Raw genomic sequence first — 13,046 nt, forward strand, 5'->3', positions numbered from 1 at the left:
CCAGATATCTTGGTCGCGTTAGCATTTTTGCTTATGCTACGCTTAATCCAAACTGAAAATGCGATTACTTCCCCGAAAATTACTAGCTCTACTAAGTTTCGATAAATAATTCTCTACGAGCGCCGTCAAATATCTGCCATAAGACGTATAATTTTAAGTCGAAACGGATAAGCGGCAAGTGTATGTATACTTACGTATACGAGTATCTGAATGTCTATGCTGCCTCTGAAAACGAGCCAATTTTCAAAAAAATAAAAGAGGCTATCGTGTGCTCGAGGGCTCTCTGGAATAAAATTAACCTTATTAGGTTAGAAGCCTTCTTGCGGCAAAAATGCGCAAAAATTAAGATATGAAAAGAGGAAAGCGCAGGAAGGAAAAAAGAATGAGGCCAGATTAAGACGAAACTCTATGAGATAATCGGTCGTCGCTCCCTTAACTCTTATACGTTAGTATGGGGAACTAACTGTAAAATAGAGCATATATGCTTGCTTTAGCTCCCAGATCAATCCCCCTAGTGGTGCATGAAGAAGTGGCCCCGACAAACTGGGTTTACTTGTTACCTACCTACAAAGTCGGATAATCGATCTGTTCCAAAATTACAATACGGGTTTATTTTGTGTCAGGTTGACGAGTCAATTGAAAGCAAACGTTCGCAATAAAGCCCTTTGATCACTTCGCGATCTGGTGGTCGCAAGACCACCACCCACATAATCATTTTTTGTTAGCTGAGAGTGCTTTATCTTTCCTTGTTGTTATCGTCGTCGACAGACGTCTACTTAGTCTAATCGGATAACAGATAAAGGGAAAACATTTGATGTTTTTTTCCAAACTTTTCCTCAGTGATTTAAGTGTTTCGTACTATCCTTAGTATGCTAATGCATTTTTGAGTTTTCCAGTTTCCGAGAAGATATTACCTATTACCATCACCGATATGTAGGCAGTATGATAGAACTGAATAATTCGAAAACACATGCTTTGAATTCGGTGAATTCAAAAGGTCTATTAGTAAACCTTAGAACGCCTCATTGGCTAAAACCTGACTAATAGCTTTCATTTGGCTTTACGCTCCGTGTGTCCAATGAAAGAAGGTCTGCCCTTCGAAAGAAGGTCGAGCTGCCTTGCGAGCAGCTAAAACTCCTCAGAGCTTAAGATAAAGGAATTGCAAATAATGCAATATGGAAATCCAGTTCTCCACTAATGGAGACCTTTCCTCTGTGCCGGACAGAACGTCGTCCCTGTAGAAAACAGATCCCGACCAAAAAGTCTGTCAAAGTTTACAAGAATATTATGGACATTTTACAAGATAATATAATACAAGATACTCCTCAGCGGATGACGGCAAATGGTCTCTGCTGTATGCGACCCCATCTTTCTCGTTATCCATTTCGTTGACAAATATACACATGCATATGTAGAAACTTCACCAGCTTTGACATGCTTGATCTTGTAACTGCAACTTGAAACTTGTCAGCCTTTATATCTATCAGATATCAGGTTAACGTCTGTTCTTTTCTCAAACTTTCCGTCCTTACTCTGTCGATCTTTCGACCAAATATTTCGATATGTCTATCAATCGAAAGTATAAGGAAAATTGCGGTCCTCAGTGGCAATGCTAACATTGCTGCAGCTGCTGGTCCCTTTGTCTCATTCCCTTTCCCTCGAATCCGGCTCTTCCCCTTGGGGCCCTCCTTCCACTCACCCTTCCAGCCATCGCTGACAGTTCTTCGATTCGGCTTGACTGTGTTCTCCCTCCCTCTAAATGGTGACGCTCTCTCTTCTCCGGGTCCGACACCGCTCCCCGGTAACATCGAGATCGAGCTGAGCGAATCGCTTCTCACACGTGGTCTGAGGCTCAGTCGGCCAGAGACGTCTAACAGCAAGAAGCGTGTGACGGTCGTCGTGTCACTGATGGTAAAGTACACGGTGCCTCAGCAGCATCATCAGCCGCCACAGACTGGACAGCCAGCTAGCGCCACTCTACGTAAGTGAAAACGAGGGAGAAACCAAAGATAAGAAGGGAACGCCGAAGGGGAGCCGTATCATAAGGTGTCCAGTTAACTCTATCTTCAGCCGGCCCTAAACTCTACGCGGAAGCTGCAAGAGAGAGTGACAAACGTACCATACGGCGGCATACGGCACTTACTCCCTATCTTAAGAGCCTATGTGTATGTCTCATTCCATACGCTAATGATGGATAATAATAATTACTATTATTATTATTGGTATAGTAATATTACTAGCGTCTGTTTTCAATAAGCGTCAACTAGTTATCGACGATCGTCAACGAAATTTCGACGAAGAGGAAAACGAAAAGGGCGAGGAGCAGGAGATGACGCCAACAAAAGAGCTTTGAGTTGTATCTGCGTGTATGTGTATTTGAGTGTGTACACCTGTGCCTGTTGTCATTTTCGGTCTCGACCGGAAGTGAATAGTTATAATCCCAATTTCTAGACGGAAATGCTTTAATGTCGAGACGGATACGGTACAACGAAACAATATCACTGCAGTGACTAACGACTATGGCTAGGCCAGAGAAATATATATACATTGTTCAATACAAATGCGGACAAAGATGAGCGTCGAGTTTTTGCTCTGTCCCTTGGCCTCTTTGTCAAGTGTGTTTCTGCGTCATTTTATACAATCGTTCTCAATTAGCAATGCAAAAAAGATAAGCGTCAAAAGTGCGATAGCTTAGCATCGCAAAGAAAGATAACAAAGTGTTAGTTGAGGTGTCGCGTGCCGATATTTCTCTCCTAGTGATGAGTGTGCAGTCGTGTAATAATAGTACGTTCTCGTTCTGAAGAGAGGGAGAGAGAGGGTGAGCGACCGACCAAGCAAAAAAGAGAGAGACGAAGCGTTCAATGCGGAAACAGTACAGGTCAAACTGTCGCCGTAGCTGACACATTGGCTAGAATTAGTGCAACTAAATGTCTAAGTGTTCCCGTTCATCTTCAGGATGCTGACGTCGCCGTTTGACAGACTCTTCATCGCGTGACTCGGATGCAGACCCACCAGTTCTAGTTGCCTGTTGTGTTGCTAGCGAGTTCACTCGGGGTATGTTTGATATACTGAGCAATAACGCTTGTTGAAAAGGAAGCATTGTTTTACGTCTACCCGACGAGACGGGCGGTGACGAGGACTACGGCACCGCCTGTTGTTGATTACTGGAGTGACTGCCGTTGTTTTGTGGTTTCGAATATCTCTTTGCTTTCAGTTGTATCATTGTAGTATATAATCGTGGTCATTTCCCTTATCACTACAAAGCCGGTAGTCTAATGTGCACTACGCGCCACTACCGAGCACGCTGACGTCGAGTAGGATTGATTGCGGGTGTCAGCGTTAACTACACTGATTGACTGTGCCGTTCCATCGAATCTGATCGATCCGATCCCCGGTTTTCACCCCTCTCCTCTTCCTTCCTCCTTATCTCTTGCTAGAGGTTCTTCAGTTATGTGCATCCGCAGCGTGAGAGGAGCGACACAACAGACAGAGTCAAAATCATAATGAAATAATAGAGTCTGCGGAGTCTTACTAATTGACATCGAGTTTTTCATTAGTTTAAAGTCTTTCGGCCATCCCGTTCGTTCGACCTTTTCTACGAATTGGCGGGACAATCGACCGTAGCAAACCAACGCTCTGGCACAGGCGAGGTCGACTGATCGGTAGAGCTGCAAGCCGTCCGCAGGTGGCTATTCGACTCGATCAACACAAGCTACTGTTATTACTCGTACAACTGGTATTAACAGTAACAAGCATACGAACGAAGCCGACGAGAGTTCGGTCGTCGGCGAGCAGCGCACCTCTAATCAGTCAACATGCTGGTTATGGCCAGCTTGAACAACCTAAACGGTATCAGTAGTGGTGGTCTGCCCAGCCAGACGTCGCTTTATCAAACAGCCGGTATTCCTCCGGCAGCCTCGGAACCTCCGCAGGTATTTCAACCGCAGGAAACCTCAGAGCAGCAATTAAAGGTAAGTAATCGGTAGGGCGACAGAAGATTTGTTCCATTATATTAACGAGTATATTAACATAATGCCTAGTTCGACCGAAAGCAAAGCTAATCAACAAAATAGTCCCTATGCTACGCCACGCGTCATCCGGTAATAGGATGCCTCCAGAGACCACTAAAATTACCTGGCTCTAATGCAAACACAACGTCAACATGAGCATTCGTATTTAGACGTCTCTGACATCCAACACGTCCAGATACGCAATCTCATGCACACACATACGTATATATATATATATATATATGAACTGTTGACACATAAGGTGCGTGATATGAAAGCACCCGCCGTTTAAAGACCGATATGTCTTTGGACGTTCAACCGAGATTACTTTTTGCCAACAGGAGACTGTATATATATGCAGAAATTATCAGCGCGTCACACCTAACCACCAGCTTATCCTTCAACCACGATCGCATTCTGCTCCGTCACTTGGCCTATCCCTTCTCTGGTCCGCCATCGTGTTTCCTTCACTCCTATTATTACCACTACCAAAAAGAGTTTGTCTCACCTGCAAACTGCAATCAGAACAGAGTGCAGCTCGACATTGTCGAAGCAGTATGCAGGCAATGCCAGACTGTCGATTGCCTGCGTATGAGTCAATGCACGGGTACAAACGGGAATCGTGTATGTATATACATATACCTGTGTGTGTGCTCGTGTGTAATAATACCTCGTGCAGGGACATGCAGCAGGCACTGCCGGAATACAGCTTGTGCAGGTGCTTGTTGTCATGGCGGCGTGGCGACGACGGACGTAATTGTGGGTACATTGTTGATGTGTATCCAGCCGTCGCGCTGCGTGACAATGCTGTAGTCCTTTCCGCGTGACGTTGCCTGCCTTCTTTCCCCTATTTTAGTTTCCTCCATATGGCGGGCCGGTGGCAACCATATGCTCTCTTTCCCGCTCTCTCTTTCCCACTATGTTCCAGCGTCGCTTTGAACGATTCTCCAGGAAATTTGAATCAAATCTAGACTGCTTGCTATCTTCTTCTAAATCATACCCACGACCTCCTGTGCTTCGCTCAAACATAGCACATCACAGATATGCACACACGGACGCCTCCACCCATTGTCAAGCACATAGAGGTATCCGTTACAATCCGTGCAGAAGCTGATCATTATGACATCCGATGACCAATCGACAGACGCTCATGCAACCACCGTATCAATGCCACTTTAGGCCACCTATGTTCCCGCCAATAGCGTGTCTCTCCGTTGTTACGGTCGATACAGGCGGCTAGCGCATGTAATAGAATGTGTATTGTCAAAATGGTCATCGTCGAGTACAATGCCGATGGTTTCATCAGGCGAGAAACAGTAAGGGGTGTTGCAGGTGATAATGATTTTAATTCACGTAGGAGGCTAAGCCAACGTCTGTGTCCTCTGCCGTGTTGTTAATGAGATTCGAATAAATTGCGATTGGCGTTCTCTATTGATCCAGCAGTGGAACGCAGAAGTGGCTGTACGACGAGCAATAGGTCCAGAGGACGTCGACCAACCGGGCCTTCATTTGTTGCGATGGCAGCATTAAGCCATGAGCTGTGGGCGGTCTAGCGTGCTGTGCTACGATACGGTGTTTGTGTATATGACACCGCAATAATTAGGAGGTCAAGCTGCCTTCTCTCGTAAAAGAGGCTACCAAACGGACTTGCTTGATGGCGTACATCGTAACTTGTTGCACTATTGGCCTTCGGCCGTGATCCTATACTAGCCGTAAATATTGATAGCCAAGTTGTCTAAAAATCAACTACCAAGGAAAGAGCCGCGGGCGTGGCTCTTTTTCCTGGTAGGAGATTTTCAAACCGCACGATATTACTCCCAAAAAAAAAAGGAAGCAATTACTATACAAGTTTCATTGAAATTGGCCAAATGATTAAACCATATTGCAGCCTAAGCGATTTGTTTCAGATGTTCGTAAATCAAATATTGAAATGCATTTGCTCGAAGGAACACATTTCTATGGACTACAAAAAAGATAACAATATATTTAGTGTCTTACGATTTTTGTTAGACTGATATATTTCACGTTTCAGGATAAACACCAATTCAATTTTGTACGTGCGGATCACTAGCCTTAGTTCCACAACTACGACTGTTTTTAGCCTTCGCGCCTCTCTCGTCGGAGCATTAAGCTTTAAACCCAGAACTCCGCTGAATCCTTCTAGTCGGACTAGCCCGAGCCGCACAGCTCCGAACGCTCTAAATTTGTCCTACAGTAATATTGATGATGAATCATATTGGCCTTATGCCTTACAACATTGATCGAACATTTAAATTCGTTTCTAAGTTATTCGTTTTATTTGACACTTAAATGCTGCAGGACACCTAAACTTCAAAGCGGAAAACGTATTGAAATGTATATTCATCCGGTGTATACATTCGCGTTTACATTACAACGTAAAGTGTTGTTTCTATATTTGATCTAAAGCTCAAGTGAGTTACTTTTTTTTACTTCATTTTGTGACGCTTCAATTTAGCCCGGACCTAGGATGAAGCTTTACTCATTATTGGACGTTCACTTCTGGAGACTACTCCCCCACCCCGCTAACACCCCCCAGTGAAGCTGTCTTTCTGCTATCTGCTATTCCATTTATTATGATTACCACACACTTGGTAGAGAATTCACTGACAAGATGGCTGATAGAGCCGAGTCAATATAAAACGAATTGCCGAACAACGATTGTTGGGTTTTTGAAGGAAACTGAGCAAATACTTGATTCACTTGGTGCGATTGTGTATAGCCACATATCGATATAAACCATAAATTTCCCATGTTATGGTTTATCAGGGTAAACCACAAAACTGAAAGGTGTGGCAAACGTAATGCGTATATATATATATATAGACTGAAGCTGGAAGGTTACACTTAAAACAACCGACACATGTAATAATGCTTTAGTCTCGATAATCTGATTGTATCACCATGATTCATATAAACATATTCGCAAGCTACGTTTTATGTTTAAAAACCTATTTTCCTATATATGATGACGTTTTTGGAAATGGACGTCAGCTAGGCTTTAATCCTACCGCATCGCCTACCTCGTAAAGGAGATCATTCTTGCCCCGATTCTTAGTCGTTCGTAAAGTATCTAGTAAGGAATTTCTGTTGATTTGTGAGACCCTTAAAAAGGACCACGATGAGCTCACTAAAACATGCTTCGCATAGTAACATCTTTGTATTGAAAGACGAGGATGTTTATAAACAGATTCTACTCTGAAAACGATCCAAAGGTTTCGAAAAGCAAATGCACTTATTTTCATTAGATTTGGTGGATGGATAACCGGCGCCGAGGATGCCTATACCATCACTACTTTTCAAATTGCCATAAAGTTAACTGCGGATAAATTGCGGCCTAAAATTTTAGAGCCTATCGCGGTTGCGCATTGTCCTCTACACATCTCGTTATTAAAATAATATGTGTCCCTCGAAAATGGCAAAAGACTGTTACATAAAAGGCTAGTAGGGTCTGCAAGGTAAAGCAGAATTATTAGTTAAAACACTGTACCATTTTGGCCAATCTCATTGCGTCCTCTTTCTTCCTAAATAACCCGCACTCGATCGAAAATCTTTCACAGATCTTTCAAGTTCGCTTGCCGTTCCAGCCGTTTCTAATAACTTCTTCAGAGTAACAAATTCTATATCTTAATTTGAAAAATTCTATAACAGCTTTAATTTTATTAGTCCCAAACAAGCATTTTTGAATAGAATTTCAGGACTAATTGCGTTCAAAATACTGTAAATTTTTTTTTTGTCAATTTTAGTGCATAAGTTTTTTGCACATTTATTGCCACCTTAGCATTTATCTTTTAATTGCTATTCAAAATAAATGAAAAGTTTTCCGAAATGCTATTGAATTTTGAACAGCGCCTAACGAACCTGAAGGCTTCTAGCCTGCGCCTATTTGTTTACGTGATCTCTTCGTGTTACACCCAACCTAACCTAGACCTTAATAAATATACACCAACAATTATCCCATGGTAATTGCTATGCTTTACGTAATCCGTCACCAGTATTTATCAGCCTGTTCTAATGTGTTTGCTAAGGAATTCAGCCAGCTTTCGATTTGTCTCTCTCGTAATATGCTGGTTTACAATGTAATTACGGGTCCTTTTTAATGTTGGCTGATCGACCCTGTTTCCGTAGTGTATGTGAATAGGGTCTGACGTCAGTCGATCTATGAGGGACATGCGCGAATTAAGTTGGCCTTCGGTCGACTTTTAATGGGCAACCACCACTGATAGAGAAGGAACTTGAGAATTTTAATTTTTCTTATAAAAAATAATTAAAGATGTCATGATAATATTTGATACTCCTTTGCTATTTGATTGTTTATATCCGAGTAATTTTCTTCTAATTAATATTTATATCCGTTTTTGGACACTTTAGGATTTGTATTTGAAAATGAACTAAATATTTTTTACGCAAAAATCAAGTTTGCATTTTTCGCTTTAGCTTCTCAAATGATATCTATAAGAAATTTGTTCAAAAAAGTTAATTTTTACTCCATTGTTACATACGTAAACTGATACAACTAGTAGAATTATCGCGTTTTTTTTATTTGGAAAGGTTTTCGGGGCAGGTATACGACCTGTATCATCTAATCAGGATTTATCAACTGGTGTCAGGAACTACCTAGAACACACTGCTAAGTTTATGCTTTCAAACGGCACTTTCGAGCCAAAAAGTAGAACCTAGGTGGCTGAAAGTGTATTACAGACCGATTCAGCTCATGAAGAACTTTTGGTTGATTCCAAGAAATACGCCCTACATTGGATTTTATGCAAAAATTTTTATCTCAATGTCACCTAAGGGAAAAAAGCTATGACATTCGATTTTTGGCCTTTTTCATTCATATCCATTTTGGGTCCATCTGCTTATCGGAATTTATCGACTGATGAAACTGGTGAGAATAGAAAAAATTCAGGAACATTGCCATCCTAGCTGTGTCCTATCGTACTACTAAACAAAATAATAAATATTAACATAAAACGTATAATATATCAAAGAATCCCTGTGTGGACAAAAGAATTGCTTAGCTTTGTTAAATATTATATCATCACTGCTACCGACAGAAAGACAGTTTGCTGGCTGGTTCACATGTGGATTCTCTTTTATTTTCCGCTTTGTATAGTGGAAAAAAAAAAAAACTCCGCGCTAATTTGCAATCGGAATCAGTATTTTTTTAGTATTTTTTAGCGATTTGGAGCTGAACGGAGTTCCGCGTTGAGTTATGCGTGCTGTTGTCTTCAGTAAGGCGCACTATACGCCCTAGATGGTTTTTAGGCTTACAATGTTTGGTGCTCCTTCCGTAAATAGGCCCGAGAAAGTATGACATATGGTGCGGTAACTGCGTAATGAGATGATTAAACCTCTTAACAAAACTTTGGCACAGCATAAAAAGTAAAGACTTGAAGGCATGTATGCTCCAACTTTATGTATAAACATTCATTTGTCAAATTCAAAATACTGCTATTCCGATTATCATTTGTAGAAATGCTAAAGCGTGATTGAATCTATCTAGAGGACTATCGGTAGAGGGTCTATGCACAATATTTGGAGTGTTATAATAATGATGACGTGATTGACTGACGTATCAAGTTTAGCAAGGCCTCTTACAAGTTAATAAAGTTAATTGCCAATAAAAGAGTAACTTTTTTCCTCTTTTTTTTCTTGATGCTTAAAATTATTTGCAATGATTGAAGAATTTGCAGCAATTTAAGATCCGCTAACAACAGGTACTACATAATTTTTGCAAATAAAGAAATAAATTATACGAAATTCAGCATATATGTATATATATATATATCAGAATTTGGTGTGATACGGATCGTACAATCACGTCCATATGCGTGAACAGCTATGGCACAATATTACATGATTATTTTTCTCAGGAAGAGAATATCACCTTTTTTAAAATCTCGATCTTCTCTGTCTTTATCATCATGATTGTATACAGTAATGTGGAATTATTCGACTTATTTGTACCTACACCCAGAAGATCAACCGCATTTATTTTAAAGACTTTTATCTTAGAGAGGTCCCTCGTAAAGGATCGATACTCATGATTACTAGGTTAACTTTCGAAAGCCTGTTAAGAACGAAAGGAAGACCTCTGACCGTGAGGCTTCCATATTGTCGAACATACATATTTTAGCAGATGCGACTTAGCTGTCTGGCTTGTCTATTGTCTCACGTGTCCTTGGAGGATGGAACCGCATTTCCGAAGCACTTGAGGTTCTCAATATTGCAGCCAACAGATAATCACTGTTGAAACCAATCAAATGGATAGATGAGTAAGTTGTCTGATAATGACGCCTGATTTCCGTTTCGATTCCATGGGCAAAGGATACAAAAGTTAGTAGACACATATCCAAATAGGAACTCACGAAGCTGATAAAATTTATGTTTGATTTTCGTTTTGAGAGCACTCTTTCGGGCGACGCGTAATCTAGTGCTACCCCGTGAGTGCAGTTGGCTCGAACGATTCGGTCGGGTCACCTTCTGGATTAATAGAATTGCTCAATACCGAAGGCAAATCGGAAATATGCAAATAGATAACGGCCGCTGCGGTTTAAGACGTCGTAGTAAACTGTAGTCTGGTCTTGCGGGATAGGGAGGCTAGGCAAAACAGAGTCTCGCTGGTAACATCAACCAGATTTGACCAGTTTCTGACTCACGCAACGCAGCAGCCAGATTTTATGACAATAACTGGCACAACTGTCCTCGCGGATTGTTGCCCCTTTAGATAAGATTATGTTATAGCAATTTTCACAAAACTGCCCATAGCAAGGACCTTAGAACGAATAGCTGTACCATGTATCGACATAGCTATGTCTATGAATATGTGTACATCGTGGCGGACACAATTGGTGGGTTTAGTTTGAGATGGAATCAAGAGATAAACGGCCATACATATGGATCAAATATACGGGCAACACCGTATAGAAGAGGGTGACCGGTGTCTATAGTTTTCACCTCTAGAAGGTATTTCACGAATGCAGCCTAAGCCACCACGTTCTCAGCAAGCGCGTTGGCTGCAGGGACTACCATAAAGGTAAATGATAAAAATTGGTGAGGGTCTATCTTACTTTATCTTTTCTAGTTCTGTGGAATCTCTGAGAATCAGGCTTCTATTTCATCGCTCGATGCCCCTTCCGGAGCTCATCAGTGGTGCTTAGCGGCATTTATGGATAATATGATGTCCCCTTTCGTCACACATCTTTCGACATACGACTAAGGTTTATGTACAAAAAATGCGAACAATTCCTGCGTTGTATATGATGGCTCACTGCCGCTGGAGCGGCCGGGTAGACTATTATCTTGCATTGACCACAATTAATAACTTACTTTTACGCTATCTTTCTCCGGATGATAATGCCGTTGTCCCTTCTCCGGCGGCAGTTTACAGACGATCAGCAGCGGCCAATGGCTAAAGTCGCAAGGCGTTCAGCCACAACTTTCCCCTGTGCCTCCTACCTCCCTATCTGCCGCCTCTCATGTGAGGTAATCTCACAAACAGAACGCCTGTGGCGCCTAATGTGGTGACAGTCTTAGTGGGTGCTGTGTCGTAAGCACGGTGCCATCATCTCATGGCCCCTGGATACTCCACCAAGTGTTTCGCATGGCTACCCACATCGTTCAGCTGAAATCTTCCCCTGTACCCGGATCGTCCCTGTAAATCCCCTCAATGAAAACCTCATCTCGATATCTTCTCTCGGGTCCTGTGCCCGTGAATGCTCAGATACCGACGCTGTCAGAGTATGACGTGCATTGTCCGGGAGTGGAACGCTTCTGCACTGAGGTAAGGGGCAAGTGCTCTTCTTCCGCGTGTATCGTACTCTTGGCTGATAGTCTTGGGTTCAACAATATTGGGTAACGGGCCTTTTTGGTAAGTCGATGCTATGGCTCTCCTAACAAAAAAATAGTTATTATTGAAAGCTATATTGGAAGCCGTTTTGGGGATTTTGTTTGTACCGACTTTCAAAAAATTACAGACGAACTAATACATATGCCACTATTGTATGCAAAACGGCGCGCAATATCTTCCAGAATTATTAATTCGACTTGTTACTAGCCAAATTGTTCTTGTAGGTAAATAGGATTTTTCTTCGCAATATTTTGAGGAACAAAACAGTAACGAAGGCTGAACATCATGTGTTTTGAAACTCAATCATACCTTTCTTTCCTTCCAGGGCAACTGTGTAATGCTGACAAAGATTATTTCCCTGCTTGACATTTTTAGAGGTGTCCGATCGGCAGATCCCATTTACATTATGTGATTTTCAAATCTGAACCAAATACTTTACACGAAATGTTTAATCCCAGCTGTCTGAAGATAAATCTGCGTTACCCTATCCAGAAGGCCGAATATAGCCGTTCTAAACACTTCGAATATCTGGAATTGTGTGGCATTGCAGAAGCCGATTGTGTCAAAGTGCTGCAATAACTAGCGTGTTTTCACCTATCATATGGAATAGGTCTATTCCGTTCAAAATTAGGCAATCAAAAAAGAATGTGTACGGGTTTAGAGGACAACCCACACTGTTCAATATTGACTTAACTGCGTTTTTATGTGCTCTCAATGCTGCCCTATTATCTATAGAGTTTGTATCGCTTAGTTATAACAATAGAATGTGTCGTACCTAGACAGCTCATTTGCGAGGGATTTAAAGCGGATCGATAGAGTCCGCTATTCTACAAAGTCCCGAGTCGAGATATCGCAGGATGGCATGGACACGAACTGACTTTATCCGTTTTTTCTAGTAAGATAAACGTGAAACCGGGACGTGATGCCAGGCAACATTGATCAAACGGGGCTACGGCGCTGTTGGATTTCAACATAACCGATCCGCACTTTTGCAGATGCTGTTGCTATTACCAATGTTACGCTCTGTGGTGCAGTAGCCATAACTGCGGTAACAGCAGCAATGGTAGAATAGATACTACATTCTCTGGCAGTGCCCTTAGTTATATAGATGAAAGCATCAAGAAACCAATAACGAATCCGTTCTGCCTCTTTTTTTGGACGCCCCC

General features: G+C 41.9%; 1 protein-coding gene across 1 annotated transcript in view; it reads left to right on the plus strand.

The window, feature by feature from the left end:
- Positions 1-1,826: 1,826 nt before the first annotated feature.
- LOC111261013 (uncharacterized) overlaps positions 1,827-13,046 on the plus strand; it is a 70,844-nt gene continuing 59,624 nt past the window's right edge. Inside the window, exon 1 of the mRNA XM_022834177.2 lies at positions 1,827-3,971. Coding sequence (XP_022689912.1) covers positions 3,816-3,971 — 156 coding nt within the window. The 5' untranslated portion in view covers positions 1,827-3,815. The remainder of the gene's footprint in view (positions 3,972-13,046) is intronic.

Source organism: Varroa jacobsoni, unplaced genomic scaffold (assembly GCF_002532875.2).
Source record: "Varroa jacobsoni isolate VJ856 unplaced genomic scaffold, vjacob_1.0 scaffold_509, whole genome shotgun sequence".
Taxonomy (NCBI): Eukaryota; Metazoa; Arthropoda; class Arachnida; order Mesostigmata; family Varroidae; genus Varroa; species Varroa jacobsoni.